This window comes from Phocoena phocoena, chromosome 20, assembly GCF_963924675.1.
Source record: "Phocoena phocoena chromosome 20, mPhoPho1.1, whole genome shotgun sequence".
Lineage (NCBI taxonomy): Eukaryota > Metazoa > Chordata > Mammalia > Artiodactyla > Phocoenidae > Phocoena > Phocoena phocoena.
In genome coordinates, this window is record NC_089238.1 from 49388844 (window position 1) to 49415947 (window position 27104).

At 45.0% G+C, this 27104-nt stretch overlaps 1 protein-coding gene across 1 annotated transcript; it reads left to right on the forward strand.

The window, feature by feature from the left end:
- Window positions 1-3700: 3700 nt before the first annotated feature.
- Window positions 3701-25950, forward strand: NUDT7 (nudix hydrolase 7). Its single transcript, XM_065898404.1, has 6 exons — window positions 3701-3804; window positions 4692-4778; window positions 15358-15489; window positions 17990-18143; window positions 20763-20921; window positions 25582-25950. Exons 1-6 carry the CDS (start codon window positions 3701-3703, stop codon window positions 25948-25950), a joined length of 1005 nt encoding a protein of 334 aa, XP_065754476.1.
- Window positions 25951-27104: the final 1154 nt, after the last annotated feature.

The window sequence follows — 27104 nt, forward strand, 5'->3', positions numbered from 1 at the left end:
ACGACGGGAAGAAAAACACAAACATAATTTAAGGCTTCCTCTCATTTTCCCAGAAATCCAGTGTAAAAGAGAAGAGAAGATGGGGCTTCCCTGGTGGCGCAGTGGTTGAGAGTCCGCCTGCCGATGCAGGGGACACGGGTTCGTGCCCCGGTTCGGGAAGATCCCACATGCCGCGGAGCGGCTGGGCCCGTGAGCCATGGCCGCTGGGCCTGCGCGTCTGGAGCCTGTGCTCCGCAGCGGGAGAGGCCACAACAGTGAGAGGCCCGCGTACAGGAAAAGAAAAAAAAAAAAAAAAAGAGAGAAGAGAAGAATCTTAGCAAAAAAGGAAAATAAGAGTTATAATTTCTCACCAACCCAGACAGAAATTGGACCTTGGTTAGATGGACTCTAACTTCCATGGCCAGAGAGATCAGGCAGACCAGCCCTCCTTCAACCTAATGAAGGAGGCTGGAAAAAATCCCCACTATCCCCAGGCACTGCCAAACAAACATTTAGCATATTCTGTGTTTCAAGAGAAATGGGAGGGAGTATTTGTGGAAACAAAAATGATTCCTATTTTTTCCCAAAGCTTGACATGTAGGTAAATAAAAAATTTCCCTCTCATCTTTCTCTCACTTGTGCTAATATTTGTCTTACAATGATGGAAAGGGATGCTCAGCTTCAATGACTAGAGGACAGACAATAGGGAATGGTACAGACTATGGTGAACTTAAGGGGCAGCTGTCAGCTATCTCTAGCTAATTCGTGGCATATTCTAAGCTCAAAATGTAGCCTGCAACAGAGTTACTGGGGAATCTTTTAAAAATTAATCCTGAGCCAAAAAACCAAAGATTCTATTCCCTTTGTTTAGAACAAGGTTCTGGAATCTGCATTTTAACAATCACCCTGAGTCAGCACTAACCAATAAAAATATAATGTGTTCTACAACTGCAAGCCACATTGTAACTTTACATTATGTGGTAGCCATATGTCTAAAAAGTAAAAAGAAACAGAACAAATTAATGTTAATAACATATTTCATCTCACCTATCATTTCAGCATGTGATCCTAATTAACAAAATTATTAATTTTTCCTACTAAGTCTTCAAGATTTGGTGCGTATTTTACACTACAGCGTACCTCAATTCATTGCAGCCACATTTCAAGTGCTCAGTTGTTATTGCAAGGCACTTATCTTTCTGGTTCATCTTTATGAAAATCATACTTAATACCGATTCCCATTGCTGAAGTACAAGCTGCTTGTCTTAGTCTGCTGAGGCCCCTATAACAAAATACTGCAGACTGGGTGGCTTATAAACAACAGAAATTTATTTCTCAAAGTTCTGAAGGCTGGATGTCCAAGATCACGGTGCCATTACAGTCAGGCAGGGGAACCTCTTCCAGGTCACAGACTTCTCATTGTATCCCCACAAAGTGGAAGGACTAGGGAGCTCAGCAGGGTCTCTTATATAGGAACATTAATCCCATTCATGCGGGCAGCACCCACATGACCCCATCACCTCCCAAAGGCTCTCCCTCCTGATACCAACACTTCGGGCAGTAAGTTTCAACCCGTGAACTTTGAAGGGATACAAACATTTAAACATAGCAGTGCTCGAAGCTCAAAAAATGTATTTGGCCCTCACGTGCTCTAATACCTCTCTCCAGCTCTGCCTCATATTAACCTCATGACCTTGGACGAGGGGCCCCTTCCCCGGTCAAGATGACAATTTCCTCATCTACAGCTGAGTCACTTGGACTAGGAGATCTCTGGAGACTCTTCTTTGACAGCATAGTGTTAATACACGGATTATCTGTCCTTTGGTCCCAAGAAAAGAGTATTTTTCTTTTCTTTCTGTCTTTGTTTTGTGATGCTTCTCAGGAAGTTAAAAGTGAGGCATGAAGGACCTGGTATAGACATGGTCTAAAGGCATGGTCCAAGGCATGACCTGGTTTAGTTAGGCAACCAGGAAGCTCCATTTCTGTGAGGCTGTGAGGAGGTGAGTCATCACCAACCTGTAAGGCACTCACACTGGGAGAGCCCACCTCTCAGAAAGAACGCTGCTCTCAACTTCATGACCCCTGTGAGCAAGCTGATTACTTACTGTGCATATAATTTAAACTTCTGGTGTTAATTAGGACAAGTGAGACGATGCCGATACAACAAACAACCTTCAAGTCTCAGTCGCTTAAAAGAGAAGTGTATTTTTGACTCATACAACATATCCAATGTGGGCCAACACTGTTTTGGGTTTGAATTGTGTTCCCCCAAAATGCATATATTGATGCCCTAACCTCAGAATGTGACCTTATTTGGTAGTAAGGTCATCATGTAACTTGTTAAGATGAGGTCTCCTGGAGTAGGGTGGGCCTTTAATCCAATATGGCTGGCGCCCTTATAAAAAGGGGAAGTTTGGAGACATGCACACAGGGAAACAGCCATGTAAAGATGAAAACAGAGATGGGGTGATGTTTCTACAAGCCAAGGAATGCCAAAGATTGGAAGCAAACCACTAGAAGCCAGGTGAGAAGCATGGAATAGGTTCTCCCTCACAGCCATCAGAAGGAACCAACCCTGATGACACCTTGACTTCCTTGACCTTGTGTTGATACTTCTAACTTCCAGAACTGTGAGATCACATGATTCTGTTATTTAAGCCACTCAGTTTGTGATACCTTGTTTACAGCAGCCCAAGCAAATTGTCCCCCAGCAGCCTGAGATAATGAATACTTTGCCATCTGGTAGCTGTGCCCTGTGGAACTCATGGCCTTCTCAGTAGTAAGACCCAGGGAAGAGCTGCCAGGAGGATCTTCCATGCTTTGTCCCAGGAGCGACACAGGCCGCTTCTGTTCAAAGGCTGTTGGTCAGGACTAGTCCTACAGGTCTTGACAGCAGGGCTGAGAAACAGACACCACGTTGGGTGACCATCACTCTCTGGCACCTTCCACCAGGGACCTTCCCCAGAGACTAGATATTTCTGCCAAGCAATGCTTTGCTGGGTGGTAACTATGTAGTCATTCTAGTCTTCTCCCTTTGTAAGTTGCAGGGGCGTTGGAAGAGCTATCAAGAAGTGCTAGAGGTCCGCGGACAGTTTCATTTCATTTCAGATGACCATTGTAATTGAACTGTTGTAACCTGAATTGGCTGTCAAGAGTGTTGTACCAAGACAGACTCAGCTCTGCATGGGTTCTGGGATGATAACTGACAGCAATTATGATGGGTGAACAATGGAAGAGAAAGAGAGTGTGTATACCATGGACTTGCCCCTCCAGTTCGAGGGGGAACAGACTTGGATGATGGGGCAGCGGTTATATCGGGGTCAGCATGGAAAAGGGGTCAGAATGCCTGAGCTCAGGCCTCTTTTCCATATAACATGATAAAAATCCTTCCCCAGGTATGTGTATCCCTTTGTGATTTTCAAACTGCTTGTACTTCTGTTACCTCGCTTGGTGTTCTCAACACTCTTAGAAGATACGCATTTTAGATAAAGGAAAAAAATGTTTCAGGGGAGTTAGATGATTTTCCTGAAGGCATGCAGTGTGAGTGGTTGTCAAAACCAAGGTTAGAACCTGCATTTCTCGCGGTTCCTAGCAGGAGCCCTTGCCATAGCCCTGGCACAGAGGCCTGGCTCTCATTAGTGACTGGAAAACCTCCTGGTCTCTGTTCTAGAGAAGTTTTTGAACCAACAACCAACAAAGAAAACACTTTGCTCAGCAGCCCATGAATAAGACACCCTCTTCCAGCAAGCTTGTGGAAAGTTCTTGGAGTGACATCAACAAGGAGCTGGCCGCCATGATTCCTCTTGACCTTCAGGACTCAGTAAGGTACGGCCGGTTCTGAAGGATGCGTGGGTTAAAGTGCTTTCACTCCCTCCAATCTATCTCACAGGGCAGCATTGTAAAGGAAACCAAAGCTGCCTGCTCCGGCATTCAACAAAGAGGCCCTCATGGAAACACACATGCAAGCACCAAGCTCTTAGGTGTCCAGGGAACACAATCAGGTAGTCATTCCCCTCCCCAAACCACCGGCTTGAGAAGCTTTCCAAAGGCGCAGCCTGAGAAAGATTATTAAAGTGTTTCTTTTTAAGATGACTTTTTAATTGCAAAATGATAATATCCCAGCATCTCTGCCTCACTGACATTAGGGAAATATTTAGAAAGCGTTTGTGTGTCCTAAGAGAAAGGCTGGTACATAATTGCAAATTATTACCACTTTTGCAGGTCACGCTGACAAGATTATCTCCCAGCAGGCTGACAGTCAGAAATCTGCTTCTAATCTGGTGGTTTTTCACAGCTGGTAACCTTTTTATTTATTCCTGGATAGAATGGAAATGAGTGCTGTGTGTCTTCTCCTCTCACTTTCATGGACCATTTATCATATCAAAGCCCATTTGTCTGCGTACCAGCCTAACCAAATTAGGTAAACAAAGTTCTAGAAGCAGCCGACAGCTGTTAGCGAGAGGAGTAATCGCAAAACACAAAGCTTCATGGCAGCAGCTGCCACATAAACACAGTTTTCAAAAATATGGCAGCTCAGAGGCAGTTTCGGGAGAGAATCTTCAGAGGACTGTTAGAGTGATCGCGATGCTTAATTTGAAAAAGAGGTTTGAATTTCCAATTCCTTAACATGGTAGGAAAAGCCCTGTATGATCTGGCCCCGCCCATCTCTCTGAGCTCTTCAACTCTCTGTCCATCCCCCTCCGTTCCTGCAGTGCCCTGGTCTTCTTTGGGGTCCTCCAATGCTCTGAGCTCCTTCCACCCCAGGACCTGAGTGTGTACATCCCTCCTTCTGCTGAAAGGTAGAGCGAACACACAGACAACACACAGACACCTGCATGTTCATTCATTCACCCAACATTTACTGAGCATCTAAGGTACCAAAGGACTTGTGCCAAGTGCTATCAAGATACAGAGATAAATGAGACATTGATTCGCAAGTTCAGCCATCAGCACAGCCCACAGTTTGTGTTTAGACATCCGTATAAGAAATCATGATAGAAGCCAAGACTTGAAAAGCTTCCTAGGAGAATATATGCCCACAGTTGTTCTAAGAGTTTTCTGCACATTAACGATACAAAACAATCGTAAGAGGTAGATCCTGTTATTAGGCTCCTTTGAAAAGGAGGCTTAGGGAGATGATCTGGTCCAAAGTCACAAAAGGATAAAGGAAGGAAGAGGGGACGGAGGTCTGGGGCAGGGCCTGAGACTCTGCAGCCTAACAAGCTCCCGGGTGATACAGACGCTATCAATCCAGAGACCACCTCTGGACAAACAGGGCTCTGGAGTGGCAGTTCTCAATGTGTGGTTCCTGAAGCAGCAGCAGCAGTGTCACCCGAGTGCTTGTCAGAAATGCAGATTCTCAGCTCCACCCCACACCTGCTGAATGAGAAACTCCAGGGCAGAGCCCAGCTGCCTGTGTGAACAAGACCTCCAGGTGACGATACAGGCTGAAATCTGAGAACCACTGCCCTAGACAGCAGTGTATTCTCTAGTCTCCTACATTTCTGGGTGTGGTTTTTTTTTTTTCCCTGCTGGACACTCTGTCTCATTTCCAGATGAGGGAAGAAGCCTTGATATCCTTACTGCACGCACGGTGGGGCCAATGCACAATCCTCCCTGGCAAGTCCTCTCAGTTTCTCAAAGATGGTGAATTGTGCGGAGCATTCCTAAAACCCCAGACCAGACCCCTGACTCAGCTTTCTCTAGATTCACCATTAGCCCCTTAAGCCTGAGTTATAAAACTCTCAAAAACCATGTGTATATACACACACATATACAGTTTATATACCTGTGTGTGTGTGTGTGTATATATATATGTTTTTGATTTGATAGATTTGTGGTAAGATACACACTGGACTATAAGGAATGTTTCCAAGATCTAAATGTAACAACAACAACCCAACAGAAATGAAAACTGCTGAACATGTAGTATTACAGAAAAACACCTCACTCTGATTAACATGATATCAGTATTTGTTAGACAGAAGATTATAATCTCTTAATAAGGGTACAAGCAAAAGGGTACAATCATAATTTTATGAGCCTTGAATTTAATTTCAATAGAAATTGGAGACATTTGTTTCCACTGTATCAAATTTGCCTCTGGATTCTGGGAATCTGTACTAGTCAAGATAGAATGGGCTGAGTAGTAAATAAAAGAGATTTTCAGTGGTTTGTCCCTTTCATGATCACATAGCATGTCCAGCCTTGCGTGTGTGTGTGTGTGTGTGCGCGTGTGTGTGCGTGCGCGTGTGTGTGGTGGTGGTAGTGGGGAGGAGTGCTGTGCTCCACCCAGTCACTCAGGACCCCAGGCTACAAGAGCTCTGCCATCTTGGGACACAGCTCCCTCAGCCTGTGGTCCCAGATCCTGGTGCAGGGCAGAAACTGGAGACCTAGCTGTGGCTTATTCACTCTCTCAACCAGAAGTGGTGCACATCACTTCCACTCACGTTTCATTGGCCAGAACGAGTCTCATGGCTCTGTTTAGCTGCAAGGGAAGCTGGGAAGAGTAGTCTCCTGTACATCCAGGAAGAAAAAGAGAACTAGAAATTGATGAACAATAGTGATGCCTCCACACGCAGCTGAAATAAGTTGCATTTGCATCTCCATAAGTGTAATAAGGTATCAAAATGAGTGACAATCAACTGAATAAGATCTCTACAAATCAGCACGTGTGAGACTGCCACTGATGAAGCATTTATTATGTGCCAGACACTGACTATCCTCTTTTGCATACATCATCTCAACAGGTGTGAAAGCAGCCCTCGAGGCGGTCCCATTTTTTACGTAGCCAGGGTAAACGTCTAGCCAAGATCTGAGGCAAGATTTGAACTCACTTCATCTGACTCCAGAGCACTCAAACCCAACCCATGCGCAGTCCCCATGGGTAACAACGCCAACCTCCTCCCATTGTTTCAAAGCTCCTGCTGGTTCTATATTGCCTTTCTGTGGACTGCATAGTTGCTTAAGTCAGATCCTACTAAGGATGGTCTTTCATCTCTGCAGGGCATTGTCTAGTGTACTGAGTCCAGGACCACAGCCAATTAGAACTTTGTAAGGTCAGGTCTCTGGAAACATCATTAGTTAAACACACACACTTGTGTATACACACACACGCAATGCCCCCACCCCTCAGGGGTCAGCACAGCCTTAAGACTTGGATGCTGATCTATTCTCACTCTGTCTTCTGTTCTATGAGAGAGATGGGGGCCCTGGTCCTCCCCAGAGCTAGAGGAGCCTATCATCTGCGGACATGCTACGAGGAAAATGTCATTTGGAAACATTTAGCAGGACATAGACATGGAATGAGCAAGAGAGGAGGCTTCTTGCTTCCTTCCCTCAGCTCCCCGGAGGTTCAAAGATAAACTTCAATGCCATGAACATCTTGCCACCTTGCCCTTGGCTTCTGGTACGATTTCCTCCTCTTTCCCATTTGTACGATTCATGTTCTCCAGTTGTCTTTAGTTTTGTATCAAGCAAATCGTCTTAGACCAGTTTTTAATAGGCAGAGTATACATCACAAATAAAGGACATCAGAGGGCATATATGTATTCATATACACGCATATGTATGTATGTATATATTAAGTCGCGATCAAATGGACACAGAAAAATAGACCTAAAAAGTCTCGAGCAAAATGTCACAGAGTGGATATGGACATTGGAGTGAAATGGTTTATATCCAAATCCTAGCCCAGATATACCTGCTCTGTGATGCTCAGTTGTCTATCTGCTTGCTCGCTGCCTCAGTGTACTCACCACACACACAAAAAAGAAAAGCATCCCCTCCTCGGAGGGTGGTTACAAAGGTTAACTAAGCCCGTCCGTGTAAAGCAATGAGCACACTTTCCTACAACGCCTCACACAGGGCTTGAAACATAAGTGGTTGTTGTTGATGCTGATGTGTTGCTACTGACCTCACCATCCTTCAGTTGGCGTAAGGAGCGTAATACTCACGTGACTTTGGCAGAGGGTCCAGGAGGGGAAACTAGCAACTCTGGGGCTGCCAAGGTTGAGGGAGATTCTGTGGGGAGTACCTTCTTACCTAGAGAGAACAGGATGCACATTTTAATCTCTACACAAGGTCGGACAGGACTCACGTTGTAGAAACGATGAACATCTCATTTCCCATGAGGCTGTACAAATTAGCCTAGTTAGCTGCCCAGTATCTATTCGGGGAACAAAACGTTTCTTTAATTAGGAAGAAAGACAAACAACATTAAAAGAAACGTGTTCTGCTTTTTGTCCCTGCCTCTAAAGCACATCTGTATTCTGAATGACAAAGCAGAGAGGAAATACAGCCTGACGGGCAATGCCCTTTTTCCCAGAAGGATGACTCATCTCCTTAACATCCGGACAAGACACGTTTATAAGGATGGCAACTTTTGAGAGCCACTGGTTTGCATGTTTTAGGCTATGTCTTTTGCTTCCCTGTAGATACAACGGAGCAAGTTCATTTTAAATGCACAATCTTATAAAAATGTATAAAAGCAGGTACCAGGCGTATTTCATGCGTGTGTATCATCGGTACAGATATATCAGTGGATTTGTTTGTGGGCTGGTAACCTGGCCAGAATTCCAGAAAACAGAGAGTGGCTTACTCCTCTAGCACTTTCTCTTCCTCAATAGAGAAGCCAGGACCTCCTGGAGATAGCGAGGTAACTCCAACATCTTGACCCTCTTAGAAGATGCTCCTATAAGGTGATTCTCTCCCTCCCTCTCTCTCTCCCTCCCTCCCTCTCTCCTCTCTCCCTCTCCCTCTTTCTCTCTCAATTCATGTACTGGCCTCCGTGAATCCTTGCAGTATTATCTCCTGCCACTGGAAGATCGCACTGTGTCTTCAAACAAAGCCAGCTTCCCAACAACTTGCTAAGTGCTTTTATTCTTCTGTGTTTCTCCTTCCTTCTAGAATGAATGTCTAGCCTATTAAAACCCTTCCACTCCTTCAAAGCCCAGCTGAAATGTCTTCTTTCTTTCCATATTCAGTCAAAAGATATGCATGGATGAAGTGGGTACTGGGGCCACAGCAGAGGGAAAAAGATGCACTGGTACCCTCTCTCCTGGAGAGTATATTTTAGTGGCGGTGAAGCAGAGAATTAAGGAAAACTAAATATGCGTCATATCACCTAGTGATGAATGCCACGAAGAAAAGAAAGCAGGGTGAGGGAATAAGGAATGGTGGCAACTTCAGGCTTCTCCATGAAATTGTCCTTTACCCTCAGGAGGAAATGATTCATCCTTCCCCTATTTCCTTACCCATCACTCTAATGTAGCACCACCCAAAGAGCTACATTCACCAACAAAACACCAGTTCAAATCAATATTAGTGGATATCATGGGGGCAAAAAGAAGTCTGTGGCCAAGTACATCAGAGAAAAGTTGGGCTAAACAAAGTAAGGGAGATTTCTTTACAGCTGAATATTTGGAAAACTTTACCATGTGTGGAATTAAAGGAACTTCAGATAAAATGAGAGGCAGGACAGGCTTGGAGGGGGAGGTCTCAGGCCCCTGCCATGCATAGTCAATTACTCCAGACAGGTTGAGACAGCACCTATATCTCCCACGGGAAGGTGTCGTCTGCTTTACTGTCCAGCAGAAAGAAGAAAACTCTTTGCCCAACAGCCCAGCCAATCAGAGACTGGCGCAGCCCCACCAATGAGAAACCTCCATACATTGGGCTCCCAATATCCTCCAATGGACTCTTTGGTTTTTATAGCCCTTCCCAGCTACCCACCCCCAACCTTTTTCCCTATAAAAGCAAATTCCCCTTCGTTGTTCTCTGGATTTGCCTATGATCTGCCATAGTTACAGGTCCCAAATTGCAATTCCTCAGGCTCTTCTCAAGTAAACTCACTTTTGTTGCTAAAGTAACTGGCTATTCTATTATTAAAGTTGATACATGTTAAAACAGGTTCCATACCTGCAAGAGGAGGTACCAAATGAAGTCTTCCCAAAATATATTTGACCACAGTGCCCCCGTGGGTCTAAGGTTGCTTGGAACATACTTCGGAAAATACTTTATTTCCACTTCCACAATATTAATTATTTAAAGAGAGGTATGATAGCCAACCGTTGTGCCCAACATATAACTCAACACAGCTCACGTCATGTAGTAGGTATAAACAAATAAGCATTTTTGTTGGTAACAGCTTATTGTCTTGGGTAAAACTAAAGACCTGGTTTCAAAGCCCTCACTAATGTGATAGGTGGTGGGATAGGAATGGGTGCCCACTGCGGGGTATGTGAGCTTACTTTTTTTCTTTTGTAAAAGAAAAGAAGTAATGATGCTTGCTTTCAGCTCCATCTCCCCAAAATACCCTAGGGAAAAAACTCTAAGAATTTTTCTCAAACTAAGTTTTTAACCTGGAAGATACGGTAACCCCCTCTGTAGAGGACTTGAGCTGATGTTTCCAAGAAGGTTGCAGGACAGAAGGAGACTTAGAAACCCTTTGACTGTACTAATATGGTAACCGCCTTTAAAAGTGGTTAAATTTAAACTATCCAAAAGTAAATAAAATTTACTTCTGTCACATTAGCCACATTTCAAGCGCTCAATTCCCACATTCGTTTAGTGGCCACTGTACTAGAAAGTACCGATCGAGAGCATTTCCATCATTGTAGAAAATTCTACTGGACAGTGGCTGCTAGAAGTACAATCCTCCATCATCAGACCCTTGAAATTACTTCACGACAGCCCATGTTCTTTTCTGGCTTCCACTGAAGACCTTAAACCATGACCGATGCCCGCCATCCCAGACAAGACTACTGTGTGGTCACTTTAAGACAGCCCAGCCAAAGGATCCACATGGAACCAGAGGCTAGCAGCAAACGGAAGGCATCTCAAAGAGCGTCTCCATCTGTCTTTTTGCCCACCTGGCACTGGCATTGTCCCAGATACACCAGGAGAGGCTGCAGGCCACGCTGTAGTCCCTGTGAGCAGAGCACACAGAGCATGGTTTCTGTTGAGGAAGAAAGAATGGGTTGGTTAAGGCACCAAGCCAGGTAAGTGGTGGAGTCTGGATTTGGGGAGGGATGTGAGTTTCCATCTCCTCTCACCAACCTGTACAAGCAAAAGAGTTTAACCAGGGTTGAGTGGTGAGTTCCTGGTGGGCAGACCCAACGCCAAGGTGAGGACGCAGAGGATGAATTCCCTGTAGAGCAGAATCTGTTTCTTCCACAGAGGCTGAGCTTCCCACATGCACTGGAAAATCTTAAGCCAATTTCCCAACTAATTCACAAGCTAACTGAGACCAGACTGCTTCTCATGGCGCTGCACCATCTTGCCATTCCACGCATCCTAGGCTGAGCCTTCGTTTAAATTACAAACTTCCCAGCACAGTTGTTACTGGAAATTAAACCTACTTGATCGTTCCATCACACAAAGATTACATGACGGTAAAGGAATCAAACATAGCTAATCTTTATCTCATTTCTAAATGTGTACGGAAATGAGACCCAACAAGGGTAGAAAAATCTGTGAAAGATGGGCGCCCATCAGTTTTTGGCAGGTCTGGATCACGGAAACTCAGAGATTTAAGGCATTTTAATATACCAGCGTATATCTGTTTTATTGTTACACAATGAAAATTAAACATGAATGAAAAAACGTCATGAATTACTTTGAAAAACCACATTGGCAGTCCCAGGAAATAAATTCCCAGCAATTTACATTTTTGTGATCCAGGGCCGTTCTAGAAGAATTTTTCCAATATTCCTTATCTAACCTTTTGTTCCCAGTCCACACTCGCTGCCAGAAAAATAAAGGACTGCCTCAGGTCATCGACTTCTTGGCTGAAGTGCTTATCCAGACTTCCTGGGCCTGGCTGATTTCCACTCTTCTATTCTATTTTTTCAGATTCGAGTCCCATTTCTCCCCCTCTCAAAGTGCAGACTTAGATCAGAATGATGCAAAGGTCTGGTTGCAAATGCAGATGCATTTGTATGGCGAATGAGGCCACAGCCCGAGAGACTACATGTTTAATTAGCCCCCAGAAGATTCTTGCGCAGACTGAAGGTACTTGCCGCCATATTTGACATCAAAGTCCTCAACAACGAGGATCAACCGTCAGGTGTCCCTATATCTCCAACATCCAACTTGATGCCAAGCCCAAGAATGAGCGCTCAGCCTTGAAAACATGCTGAACCAAATTCACAAGCTCTTTCCTTTTTAATGGGTCTTTTACCAAAAAGCAAGGACCCCATTAAGTAGGGATCTGTACACTTCAGCCCACTTTGTACAAAACAATCCACTCAACTTCCCTGGAGTCTCTCCTGAGCTGGACCTGCCCCAGTTGCCAACTCCCAAGCCCAGAAAGGAAGACTGTTCCAGTGCTACCAGGAAGGGTACCTCCTGGCACTGGTGGGCACCAACTGCCTTCCCTCTGGGGATGCTACATCACTCAGTGTTCAAAGGAGGTGGCCTTATCCTCTCAACATCAAACGTCTCCCTTGGGAGCACTTAAACTAGTGTCTTCACCCTTACAACAGAATCACCTAGAAGCTTGCTCACAAATGCCTGTTCCTGGATGCATTTCACCCTGAGATAAGTACGTGTAGGGTGGGATTCGGGGCGCTTAGATGTCCACACAGGCTCCTCGCCCCCAGATGATATTGATGCTGAGGACCCCTGACCCATTCATAAAGGAATTTCTACTTCAACCTAGTCCTCAAACAACACTGTCATCTTCCTCTGCTAAAAGGGGAGAAGGCTATGCCTCCTTAACTCTCTCTGACTTGCCAGGGGGAGGGGTGAGGAGTGGATGAAGGTGATGGGAGAAGTGTCTACTCCTCCAATACCCAGCCCAGCAATTGTAACCGTCATCCCCTGATGGATACGTGAGAACGAATCTGAAAGCTGTCTCCTGAGACTTCCCTGCAAGAGTTTAGAGACCCTCTGCAAACTGAGGAAGGAGTGGAGGAAACTCCCATTTCTTGAGCTTTATCTCCTTAGGAAAGTAATGCTAAGTGCTCAGTGTTTCCTTATACCTTACCTTCTCGCCACAGCCTACCTAGACCCCACTGCCTACCCCCAGACAGAATGAATTGCTTCCCCGCTGCTCCTGGCCCCCAGAGCACTTTGGATCCCCTCCCCGATTAGAGCGCTTATCTGGCATTAACCCTTATTGTTGCAGGTCTTTTCCCCAGACTTCCTTTGCTCCAAAGGCTGGCTGGTATTTTCTTTATCTCTGTACCACCCAGGCCTGGCCTTAAGGTGCTGCTCGACAATGTTTCCAGGTGGGTGGACTGCAGATAAGCTTCACCCTGGCCCCTGGGATGTGCTTTTTTGAGAGAAATGCACATGGAGGTGTTGGCTTTGCAGGCTGGCCTGAAGCTTTTTATAGCTTCGCTTTTCTTCAACACGTTTTCCAGAATTACGTCACTACAACAAATCTGTGTGCAAAAGCTACAGAGACAAGTCATTTCCTCTAAAAGACATTGCCCATTAATCTTGAATCCTGTATTGTTTTGCAGATATATATATCTTCTTATTATGATGCATTTCACCTTGTGATGTTCCCTGTGCTATGGCTTCCAGCATTACAAAAGCCATAAAAGCTAAGTGTTTTTCCAGCAGTATTTCTGATCTTGAAATTAGATGCCCTGCATATAGCCTTGGTATACAGCAAAGCATCTCAGGACTCTGCTTTTTACATGAAGGCAATCCAAACTCCTGCTACATTCTGATTTTCTGATGTCAGGAGTATGGATGTGGATTTTTCAGAAGGTTTAAAGCATTTTTTCTCTAGTTCCTTCAGCGCAGACTTTTGGAAGAGCTGCCCCCGCCCAACTGCCTCCAATCTCTCCTCACTTCCAATCCATCTCCCACCCTGATTCCACAGAGACCTTCCTGAAAACCCAGACCTGTTATTCCTATTCCTTTAGAAAGAAGGTCAACCTCCATCTGCTGTGGCTTCCAAAGCCTTTTCCTCTATTCCCAGGGCTCTACTCTACAAAATGTCCTTTTTTTTTTTTTTTTTTTTTTAAGCGTTACGCGGGCCTCTCACTGCTGTGGCCTCTCCCGTTGCGGAGCACAGGCTCCGGACGCGCAGGCTCAGCGGCCACGGCTCACGGGCCCAGCCACTCCGCGGCACGTGCGATCTTCCCGGACCGGGGCATGAACCCGTGTCCCCTGCATCGGCAGGCGGACTCTCAACCACTGCGCCACCAGGGAAGCCCTGAGCTTAGTGGTTTTAAAGGTCTTGGGAACCATGGCCCAACTGTCCCATGACCCAGGGCCACATTGTGATTTTCATGGGCCCTACGTAATTTTGGGTTTATTGACACCCCTTCCTCCATAAAATAATAAAATGAATTCTATTTTAAGATTGCATTGGTATAAAGATGAATATAAGCCAGGCTGGATTCATTATTATATTTTGCATATTACTGTATTCATTTTCTTCCTTCAGAAGAAATTAAAATTAAAGAATTTTCATGGGGTCTTGAAATTATTGAGGACCCCAGGCATTGCACCTTCTGTGCAGGATGGAGAAGTCAGCCTAGCCTTCAGCCTCTGAAGTGACCTCTTAAGTGTCAGCTCAAACCAGGCTCCCTCTCACTGGTCTTCTCCAGCTACTTCTGGGGTCTTTGCACAAACTTGTCCTTCTTCCTGGAACGCTCTCCCTGCCCTTCTCCCTCTCGGCGCATCAGAATCCCCTTCCAGTACAGATCACTGTGCTCTGCCCTCAGTTTCTGATCCAGCAGCCCCCGGGTGGGACCCAAGAATCTACCTATTTTTAACAGCACACAGGTGGTGCTGATGTGGACGGTCGTGGCTGGTCCCAGGACCACACTTGTAGAATAGCTGCTTTCGACGTCAGCTCCACTGTCAATCTCTCTGATTAGCCTTCTGATCTGTTTCTCCCTCACATGCTCTCCAGGGACTAAGGACTTCTGCTTTATCTATGTAATTTTTGATTCGTGTCTCTCTCTCCCATTTGACTGTAAGCTCTGCGGTGTCTTTTCGCTCACTGCGGGAGCTGCATCCAGCACAAAGTACGTGCTGGGTAGTCATGTGTTGACTGCTGTTCAGAAAAGTTGAACCAACTTGACCTCCTAGCAACAGTGAGTGCGAGTGTAAGAATCCTCTCAACTCACCAGCACTACATTTTCACTTTTTTCTTTTTTCACTGTTGTCAATTTCAGAATGCCTCACTTACCTCCGCATTTGAGGGACAGCTGAGAGCTACTTTGCGCGACCGGGAGGGCGCGGCGTTTAAGCACCACTAGCCCCGCCCTCACGTCTCGCCCCGCCCCGATCCTCCGCCTACGGCTCTCGGCTCAGTCCTGCTTCCGACACTAGAACCCGCCCCATCCCCGCCTCCGGCCACAGGCCCCGCCCCATATCCGTCCCCAGGCCCCGCCTCTCTCCCCGCTCCAGGTCCAGAGCTGCTCTGCGCATGCCCGTCCGGGCGATTTGTTTTTCACCCCCCGCCCGCCCCGGGAGGAGTTACCGGAAACAAACTTTCCCGGGGAAGATGTGGCGATCCTGTGCTCCCCAGAAGCCAGTCAGGTAAAGCCTCCCCGGCCCTGGCACCCCGAGCCCTGCCTGGCCCGGCCTTGATCGCGGCGAGGCCGAACAGATCGCTGGCCACGTATGACCGGCGCCTTTTGGCTACTTTTTGCTGAGCCCCCTTGCCCACCCTCCGAGCCCGCTCTCCGGGCGCTCACCTCTCTTGGCCGCTCGCAGGGTCCCTGGGCCTTCGCAGCTTCTCCCGCCAAAGACAGAGCCGTTTGTGGCTATCGTGGGTGCACACCCCTCCCCCAAGGGCTTCCCTCTTCCGCTCACCAGGTCTCCGGAGTCCGACCTCAGGGACTGCGAGGCCGCGCCAGGCAGCTCAGGGTTCAAGGTCGGGATCTTGGGTCTCAGTTACGTAACCTCTCTGAGCCAGGACGTGATCGTGTTTTCACCTTAATGAGAAAAGCATGGGAAGAAGGTGAGATGAGCCCATGCCCAGAATGGGGTGGCTGCTACTGTTGGTGTTTTTATGGCGATTACCCCAAGGACCAGCCCCCTAATGGGGACGTTTTTGCAGACTTTTGCTTCTGCTGGTCCCTCTGGTCAGTTCTGGGTGCTTCTTAAAAGCCATACTTTTAAGTAGTCCCTCGCATTCCCGGTAGGGACAGTTTCCTTTTCTGGACGCGGGCTTATGTGCACGGGATGCGCTCTGGAGTCTCCTCCAGTGCCAGCATTCCGTTTCTCTTTTCAGGCCATTTGGTCGCTTTTGACATCCACTGCTGTTACCCAACCACATTATTGATCATCCTGCCTCGTAGAAAGAAGCAAAAACTAGCAAACATCTCTGGCAACAACTGCCTAAGGACTGAGACATTTATGATAACATGTTACCATTCCTTGGACCCTGAGTGTCAGCCACAGAACCATGTCATTTAATCATCACAAATATCTTCAACATGTCACAGATGAGGAAAGGGGGGCTTAGAGAGGTCGTTCCTAACACTTTGAAACCAGTTCTGCCTCACTTAAATACCCAATTTTGCCCCTTATGCAAAACTGCCCTAACCATAGAAAAGTTAAAATCAAACTGTTAGTTTCTAGGGCTGCCATAACAAAGTATCCCAAACTGGATGACTTAAAACAACAGAAATGTATTCTTCCACAGTTCTGAGGCTAGAAGCTCAAAATCAAAGAGTCAGCAAGGCCATGCTCCCTCTGAAGGCTCTAGGGAAGGACCCTCCCTGCCTGTTGCAGCTTCTGGTGGCCCCAGGCATTCCTTGGCTTGTGGCACCATCACTCCAATTTCTGCCTCATCTTCAAATGACCTTCTTCCCCATATATGTGTCTCTCTGTGTCATCTCCTCTTCTTATAAGGACACCAGTTATTGGATTTAGGGCCCACCCTAATCCAGGATGATTTCATCTCGAAATCCTTCACTAATTGCATCTGCAAAGATCCTGTTTCCAAATACCATCCTGTTTTCAAATAATGGTTGTTTTGGGGAGGGGACACTATTTAACCCACTTCACAAACCAGCAATAAAATACACCTGTCAAAAGGACCAAAACAGACCCATAGTTATGGAGTCAGGGCATCATTTGTGGTTATAAATCTAAATGCTTGGCTTTTACTAAGTCACAGGTGGACCCAGCCATCTATGTTGTAACAAGACCTCTGGGTGATTCTGTTGCTGCTTAAGTTTGGGAACCACTGTTACAAGGCATTTGAAGACAAGGGTTTGATAATGTGACATAAGGGCCAGGTTAAGAGAAAGTCCTTAACCTTATGATGGTCTAAGCTTACCGTGACTTGCTCTGCAAACCTGTCTTCCTGAATATTATTATGGATTTCAACACTGAGCTATTGCACTGTTGAAAGAATATTTACCATTACTTAAAATTCATTTAGCTTTTGAAGTGAACTCAGGTACGGAACTGTGTTCTTAGTAGTTTTTTGTCTCATTTTAGCTTGCCAACAGTCATGTGATTTGGGTATTATTACTGCTGCCATATTATTAAAAAGTACACTGAGATTCAAAAATGGTAAATGCCAGGACACACAATGAAGCAGAAACACTGTCAGGATTAGGAACTTTTTTTTTTTTTTAGGAGTATAGATGCTCTACAATATTCTGTTAGTTTCTGCTGTACAATGAAGTGAATCAGCTATATGTATATGTATATCCCCGTATCCCCTCCCTCTTGAGCCTCCCACCACCCCCCATCCCACCCATCTAGGTCATCACACAGCACCGAGCTGAGCTCCCTGTGCTACATGGCAGGTTCCCACTAGCTATCAGTTTTACACATGGTAGTGTATATATGGCAGTCCTAATCTCCCAGTTTGTCCCACACACCCCTTCCCGCGCTGTGTCCACACATCCATTTTCTATGTCTGCCTCTCTATTCCTGCCCTGCAAATAGATTCATCTGTACCATTTTTCTAGATTCCACATATATGCGTTAATATACGATATTTTTTTTTATGACTTACTTCACTCTGTATGACATCATAACTCTGGTTACTAAACTGTTTGGTTTGTTTCCATTTTAGAAACAGTTTGATAGATGACGCTAAGGCCCGCTTAAGAAAACATGACGTTGGGACCAAATATTCTCACTTGTTGTCTAACAAATGTTCCATCCTTTTACCATTGTTGGCTAAAGAAGGAAAACTCTACCTGTTGTTCACCCTTCGGTCAGAGAAGGTAGGTGACAAGAAGGCTCCTTCCATTAAAGTCTCAGGACATGCGAAAACCCCAGGAAATGCTGTCACTGGCACTTATATTGAGGTTCTAGCTTCTCAACTGTACTCTCAAAATTGTGATGTTCGAGAGGTACATGAAGCCACAGGATAACAGGGCTGTTTTGGAGAAGTTTTGGAAAGTAAAATAAGTAATTTAGCTAGCAAGTAATTTAAAATACTTTTAGGCCAGGGTTTCTTATCCAGCCATTGGCATTTGGGCTGGATAATTCTTTGTTGGTGGAGTTGCCCTGTGCATTATAGGATGTTTAACAACATCCCTGGCATCTACCCACTACATGCCAGTAACACACACACACACACACACACACACACTCACACACACTTTTGTGAGAACCACAAATGTCTCCAGACATTGCCTACTGTTTCAGCAGGGATGGGGAGGGGATAAAATTGCCCCCACTGAGAGCCACTGTTTTAGACTACTCCCACCCCAGGTATAATGTGAAAATTCTAGAGCACTGATGTTGACAGCCTGGGCCCTAAGCTGGCTGCCTGTGTTCAAATGCAGTCTTGTTGAAGCTGTGTGACTTTGTCCTAATTAATTACCCTCTCTGTGCTGTAATGTCTTCACTTGCAAAATGAGGACAAGCTATTAGTACCTGCATCACAGGGCTGCTGTGAGGGCTCTACAGGGTAACAAATGTAAAGCACCTAAATCAGTGCTGGCACTTGGCAAGCATTCAGTAAGTCTCAGCTGTCACCATTAGTGTCATTAGCACGTGTGGCCTGAGTTTTTACGATAAATCGTTCCACTTTAAAGAAATGTTGGGCTTGGGAATGGAGTTCCCCTGGGTACACCCCTGGGTACTGTCACTCTCCCTTGCTATTGGGGGTACTTCTGAGGAAAAGTTGGGGAAGCAGTCATTTCAAAGTTATCCTAGTACAAAAAACAAAACAGGCCACAGTAATGAGAAAATAGGCTTTGTAAGCAGAATAAGAAGTATCCCTTGGGTGGGGTCAGGGGGAAGCTGAGGAATCAGCTGAAGCTTTTTGGGTTTGGGATTAGACATGTGTGGGTTCTCTGTGGTCTGGGTCTGGCAACAGTGGCATAAACACATGAGATGATGAAAATCCAAGTTCCAAGGGGAGGTACTCAGTGGGAAGCAGGGACCAGGGTCTGTTCCCAGCTCTGCCAAAATCACCAGAGAAGCACTGAAATATATTTTTAATATTATCAGACAGACAGACAGTAATGTAGAAAATCTAGAGAACCCCAAAATGGGTCTCGGTTTCACTCGGAGTTGCTTTGCCTATCGATTATTACGTAAGAATCATCTTAGACCATAAATTCTGATGTGAAAAGGCCACATTTTTTTTCAAAGAAGTATTTCAATCTAATTACATCTGACTTTAGGCCCTATTTGGCTGTGGGAGTAAGAAATTCCCTGAGGCATTACTGGAGCTGTGTCCCTCCCTGGAGTCATATAAGCAGGGCCCCAGGAGACAGACAGACAGACAGATGATAAGTGATAGATAGATGATAGATAGACAGACTGATAGATGATAGATAGATAGATGATAGATAGATAATAGACAGATTATAGATAGATGACAGATGATAGATAATAGATTATAGACAGATTATAGATAGATAGATGATAGATAGGCAGGCAGATAGACAATAGATAAATAGACAGATGATAGATAGATGATAGACAGATGATAGATGATAGGTGATAGATGATATAGATAGATGATACACAGATAGACAGATGATAGGTGATGACAGATAGATGATAGGTGATGATAGATAGATAGATAGATGATAGACAGATAGATGTTAGTATATAGATGATAGATAGATGATAGACAGAAGGACAGATAGATGATAGGCAGATAGAAGATAGATAGATGATAGAGATATATATATATATGATATATATATAGATATAGATATCTGATATATATAGATATCTGATATAGATATAGAATCAGAATATATATCTGTATCTCAGAATATATGTATCTATATATATACCTGAATCACTTTGCTGTATACCAGAAACTAACACAACATTGTAAATCAACTATAGTTCAATGAAAAAACATATTAAAAATTTTTTTCTTAAGGGTTAATTTTATATTATGTGAATTTGACCCCAATTAAACAAACACTTTAAAAAATAGTCACTTCTAGAACTGTTCTGAGGACTCAGGGAAAAGAAATCCACGTGAAGCAGCATGCCCAGAACATGGTAAGCACTCAGTAAAGATGACTGATGACATTGCTGTTTTCATTCTCCTTTTGTTCCACTTTTTCTCCTCATCCATGTAAATTTGTTTGTGTGTGTATGGTATCTTTGGAGGGCAAGGAGAGAAAAATCAGAAGTGAGGGTAGTTCTCCAAGTTCATTTTTTTTTTTTTTTTCCCAAGTTCATTTTTTAAAAGGATTCAAGAAAAAAAAAAAAAAAACTTTTCTTTTTGGTCGCATTCCCACTTATTACCACGAGTGTGGGAACGGTCTCTGGCACAAGACAGAAATTCAGCGCATACTTGTTGAATGAGTGAACAGTACCAAGCTTGGAATCACACACTGCAGCTCTTTTCTTTCCATATCCAGCTGAGAAGGTCACCTGGAGAGGTCTGCTTTCCTGGAGGCAAGTACGAACCTACAGATGCGGATGACGTGGCCACGGCTCTCCGGGAAGCCCAGGAGGAAGTGGGGCTGCATCCTCATCAAGTGGAGGTCATCTGCCGCCTGGTACCAGTGCTGTTTGATGTAAGGCTTGGGATGGAACTGGGTTTCTTAGACTCTCATGAGCTCACAGTGGATACGCTATCTTCAGGGTTCCATGTTTGGCCAAACATGACCCTCAAGAGTGCTGTACCGAGTCAAGAGACTGGTTCATGTGTGGACTTCGCCCCTTGTGAGCTAAGAGGCCTTAGGCAAGCCCCCCTTCCTGAATGGGCCCCTTCTTCCCCATCCAGAAATGAAAGGGCTGAACTCCATCAGTGGTTTTCAAACCAGGTGCTGTGGAACCCTGCAGATGCCTCAGAATTGTTTCATTAACATTCAGTTCACATTTATTTTTCTCCAGTGTGCATTTATTTTGAGAATTCTCTTGAAACAATAATACACACTTGAGCATACCAAATTTCAGCCCCTCGGAAGCTACCAGGGTATCACTTTTGCTCTAAGGATACTCATTTTTGCACATACCGTGCAACCAAGTTTCTGCATGTCACATTAATTGAGCCGTATCCTGAGATCACTAGGGAAGCTGTTTACAAACAGTTACTACTTGTAACTGCATTTCTGTGTGAAGCAGGATTTCCTTGATAGTATATACCAAACAAACAAACAAACAGAACAACAAAATGAATCCTGGGGCTGAGATAGCCAGACCTTATTTCATATGAACTGAACACAACAATTTCGTTGTTGTACTAATTGACTTTAGAGGAAGTAAATACTAATTGACTTTAGAAGGAGTAAATATGAAGTTGGATAACAGCGTTGTTTTATCAGTATAACATTATTCATATAAACTTTTAATTTTAGAATAGTTACAGATTCACGGAAAAGTCACAGAGATATCCCAGAGAGTTCTCGCATACCCGTACACGGGTCCCCCCATTATTGACGTCGGACATCACTGTGGTACATTGGTGACAACTGAGAAACCAATGTTAGTACATTACCATTACCTAAACTCCACTCTTGTCTTTTACTAGTTTTTCTACTAATGTCCTCCTTTCTGTCCTGGATGAGATCCGGGACACCATGTTGTGCTTGGTTGTCATGTCTCCATATTCTCTGATCTGTGACAGTTTCTTAGCCTTCCATTATTTTCATGACCTTGATGCTCTCGAGGTGTACTGGTCAGGTGTGTTCTAGAATGCTCCTCAGTTGGGGTTTACCCGATATTTTTCTCCTGGTTAAGCTAGGTTTATGGGCTTGAGGGAAGATATCACAGAGGTTAACTGTTCTCATCACGTGTCAGAGGTAGGTGTAAACTTTTTTATGTTTTAAATAATATCGGGCTTCCAGGTGAACTTTTATGTCAAAGGAAGAATCCCACTGATACCTAAAAATTAGAAAACCAGACCGCCCTTTGTGAAGATCGGTAGTGCTGAGATATGTCTTAGTTGGGTCCATTTTAAAAATAGAAAGGTCACCACTCAAGGGAGGTTTCGTTTGGAAGAAGCTAATGGCAATAAATGCATCCTTGATGAAAAAGAAATGAGACGGAGAAAAGGAACAAGATACGTGTCAATTACTTCCTCTTCAACTACGTTTTCTACTGGGAGCCCGTTTCAGAGGATGTCTGCAAATCCCCCAGCACATCTTAGGGATTGATTTTAGAACTCTTGACAAAACGCATAATGGTTGTAAGTTCCCAAAGTAAGAGTAACTCCATTTCCAAGGTCCCCAGGAGCTACTGAGTTCTGCCCTTGAGGGGATAGGATACAACAGTGTTCACAGGTGTTTATGGGTCTTCAGGAGATTTCCGTGGACCAGACGCTCCCGGAGCAGGAGGTTTCTAAGATGACCTGCTCTTGATATAATGCTGATCACGTCAACGAGAAATCAGAATGAACAAAGGCTTTCAAGAAAGGTATACTGTGTTTAGAAGTGCGATTGAGGGTCATTTTGTTTTCTGGACCTTGCGGATCTTTTAAATGTGCTACCAAAATGCCATTTATTTAATGCTTAGAAGCATAATCTAATCCAGTGGTTCTTAACTGGGGGTAATTTTGTCCCCCAGGGAACACAGGGCAATGCCCAGAGATGTTTTGGGGTGTCATTGGCTTTTACCCACACCCGGCGTTAACCCTCCCACGCATTCCAGCCCCCAACCTGCTTGTCCTTTTGTCATACACGTATGAACTTCGGGGGCAGTTCTCCTTTTTCTCTGTACGTGGCCCATACCTGCCAGTCTCCATCCTTTTCTTTGCCTCCCAAAGGCCCAATACCTGTAACATCTCAGTGGTGTACCCTGACTTCCCGGGATGTTTCTAAGAGCCTACAGCTTCTTCCAGGGGCCCTAAAGCCTGCCTCACCCTATGTCCACAGCAGAAGCCTGTCTCCATGGCATTTCAACCCAGCAAATGGCCAAATTCAGAGTTTTATGGGTCCTAGGATGTCTGCCACGCACCACCCTTTATTCCCCTGCCAATTCAGACACCTGTGTTTCTAGAGACCGGATGTCCAGAGATGCTGCTTCATCCACAGATCCCACAGTCTCTCTTAACTCCTCTAAGCTTGAACCATGTTAAACGTGCCTGACTCTGCATCTGAAACATTCAGTCTTAAACCATGATCTCCTTTTGAGGCTTTGATTTTTTTTCCTCCACCCATTTCCTCAGGCTCTGACATACCAATTTAAGGGCCAGCACTGCCATGCAAAGTCACTCTCCATGCACCTGCCTAACAAGTGTGGCCCTCAGTCCTCGGGAGGGGATGAAATCTGAGCTGCAGCTGGGAACGCTCCACCGTCGTATTTAAGCCACCCGCTAGTGTGCCATCTTGGAGATATGGTGACACGTGTTTGATAGAATTTGAGTGTGGGGGCAGCAGGCCCGTGGTCGAATCCTGGTTTCTGCCCAGTGTTAGCTGGATGTGACCTTGGGCAAGTTTTTTCTTGTCCAGTTGCCATTGTTCAAGCTTCCTCGTGGGCAGGTTGTTGTGAAGAATCAGGGGGAGGGTGTTGGATTCTAGAGAAGGTTATGGTCTTTGAATGGAAATAGCAGCCACGGATGCGTGCTGAGCAATACTCCAGGCTCTGTCCAGATGCCTTCTTAGTCATTTCAGGCCGTGTTTCTGATACACACACCAGCAGCTTTCTTCCAAGACCCGTGCCCTTGGACTACTGGAACCGCCTCCCCGATGCACAGAGAGCCAGCACTGCCTTGATTTACTTCCAGTTGGGCCGTCCTCAGCCAATGACTGAGCGGCATGAAAGCCCAGCCCCCTCATCTCGTGGGACAGACTCGAAGGTGCACTTTACACCCCGCAGGCCCCCACAGCGTCCTTGCCTGGCTCCCCCCCACCCCCATCCTTGCCTGGCTCCCCACCTCCCCGTCTTTCTTCCCCGCGCCCTTCCTCACCACTTCCTTAAGAAATCACTTGCATCTGAGTCTTCATCGCAGAGGCCGCCTTTGGGGAACCCTGGGACAGAAGAGGCTGAGCCTTCACACAGGGCCAGGCACAGTGAGGGCTGCTGCTGGAACAAAGCCTCTGGCCTCTGGCAACTCATGACCCCAGATTTCCCACTCTAAGGGTGTCTCAAGTCTGTGCTCCCATTCTCCTCTGCTGGTCCAAAGGTTGACTTTTCATCGTTACTTGGGTTAATGGTCTGAGTCATCACTGTTTTTTTTGTGGCTGCACCACACGGCATGTAGGAATCTTAGTTCCCCGACCAGGGATCGAACCCGTGTCCCCTGCACTGAGCGCGTGGAGTCCTAACCACTGGACCGCCAGGGAAGTCCCAGTCATCACTGTTCTGAAACATGCTTTAGCTGTCCTTCCTCAGAATTTTCCACAGGCCTGTTTATCCTCCTGTAGAACCCCAGCCTCACAATGTATCCCTGGATTTTCCCACCCACTTCCTCTTAGGAGTTCTCCCAGGAATTCCTGATTCTTCCCACTTTCTAATTCAAGGTCATGCAGCCCTTATCAGCTCCTACACTAAACTCCAGTCCTCCCCCTCAAGATTTTCAGTAGTATCTTTCAGTTAACGGCACCCTACATTCATTTCAGCACAGTAGTGGTTTGCAAATAGAAATCCCCCACTTATAAGCATATATGTTATGTAAAACAGTATATATATACACACATATATATATAAAACATTTTCCACAAATGGGAATATGCCACAACTAATATGATGTCGCTTTTCTATTGATAAGATGGCACATACTTGCCTATACCGATAAGGAAAGGTGTCTATCACATTCTTTTTAAGGGCTGCATCGTACCCCATGATATGGATATAGTCGTAATTGGTCTACCCTAAATATCCATTGAGCAGTGATAACTTTGGTTTGGGACTGTTGCAAATAATGCTTCAGTCTTGTACGTTTATCTTTTCTCACTGGTAGGAATTTATCATACAGATGTATCCACACAAATGCAATTTCAGGGCCAAAGGGAGCACATTTTTATAATATTACTAAATCTCTGTTCCCAAAGATTGTACCAATTTATGTTCCCCAAAAATATCATTTTCAGACTCATCTGAGATGCTGCCTCAGTTAGGGCAGAGACCACTCCCATTTAGGGGGACATAAAGTTTACTTATGGAGCGAGTTTTATGTAACTGACTGTTTTGGCCTGTGAGCTTAGCTCATGTAGAAGTGGCAGGCTTTTAACCATGCTTTTTTTGAAACGGTATGTCTTCACTTCTCAGTTTGTATCTTTTGTGTTTTGCTTTCAGAGAGATACATTGATAACCCCTGTTGTAGGATTTATAGACTCCAACTTCCAGGCCAAGCCTAACCCCGATGAAGTTAAGAATGTGTTCCTGGTGCCTCTGGAATATTTCCTGCATCCCAGCGTCTACCAGCAGAATCACCTGACACGCTCTGGCCATCATATTATTATTCACTGCTTTGAGTACACGAACCCTGAAGATGGTGTGACTTATCATATCCGGGGAATGACTGCAAAATGTGCCTTGTTTGTTGCCTTAATTATTTTGGGGAAAAAACCCTCCTTTGAGGTTGAATTTGATCTCAACGATCTGATGTCATCCTCTGAAGAGTCTTTACTGAAGCTTCATAAACGTGCTACAAGCAAGTTATGATTTATGAGACCAATACTCAAATAACTCTCTAAACGGTGTTTGTGTGGGCTTTTCCACAGAACAACAATAAAGCCAGCTGTTGGAATTTGACAGGTACGAATGTTTCCTGCAATATGAGGGTAAAAACCTTGCCTTTTTTCCAGTTCCCCTCTATTATCTGAAAAAGCAAAAGTCTTTCAAAAGTAGAAAAATGGGGACTTCCCTGGTGGTGCAGTGGATAAGACTCCACACTCCCAACGCTGGGGGCCCAGGTTCGATCCCTGGTCAGGGAACTAGATCCCACATGCATGACACAACTAAGAGTTCACGTGCCACAACTAAGAAGCCCACCTGCCACAACTAAGACCTGGTGCAACCAAATAAGTAAATAATAAAAATTTAAAAAAAACTTTTTTTAAGTAGAAAAATGTGTTTATACTGTTGCATAATTTCACCCACAGTATATCTAACAATGCTTTCCTTACACATGTAAGAAAAAGGATCAGGCACATAGTAGGCACTTAATAAACATTTGTTAAATGTATGATCTTGTGGCGTTCATCTTGTTTGTAGGAGGTAATACCTCTATCTGTCGTTACATGTGACAGAAACTTCTGACCAGCCATCAAAATCCATCCTCCTTTTCTTATTTGGCAATAGCGTTGAATCTGAGCCCATAGCTGCCCAGGTAGAAACAGCATTACCTAAGTTCTGGTGTAGTTAAATGTAACTCTGAAATTTAACTTAAGCCAATGGAATGTGAGTGAAAATCGTTCTTGCGGTCATCTCCAATTTAAGGGACAAGCCAGATTCCCTGGATTCTCTTTCCCTTTTCCATGATTTATCTGCAACCCAGCCATGACTACACAGATGAAGACAATTCCTGCAGGAAAGTTAGTGCCAAAAGATGGTAAGAGCTTGACTCTCTGAATGAGTCTGTGGAGCAAAGCAACCCACCATCCTGAACTACCCACTTGGGACTGTTACACGGGAGAAAAATACAATTCTGTCATTTCTGCCACTGTAATTTGGGGTCACTGTTACAGCAGAGCTATAGCCCTAATAATACACCATACTACTTGAAAATGGTTGGATGGATATTCACCCAAACTTGAGGTGTTGCCAGCAATTAGAATTCAGGATGGTCTGCATTTAACATGAGTTCTGGGACGTGC

Coding starts and splice junctions, on each gene's coding strand:
- NUDT7 (XM_065898404.1), top strand. CDS start 3,701: ATGAATAAGACACCCTCTTCCAGCAAGCTTGTGGAAAGTTCTTGGAGT. Junction 3,805..4,691: donor GACCTTCAGGACTCAGTAAG/GTACGGCCGGTT, acceptor CCGTTCCTGCAG/TGCCCTGGTCTTCTTTGGGG. Junction 20,922..25,581: donor TGGTACCAGTGCTGTTTGAT/GTAAGGCTTGGG, acceptor TTTTGCTTTCAG/AGAGATACATTGATAACCCC.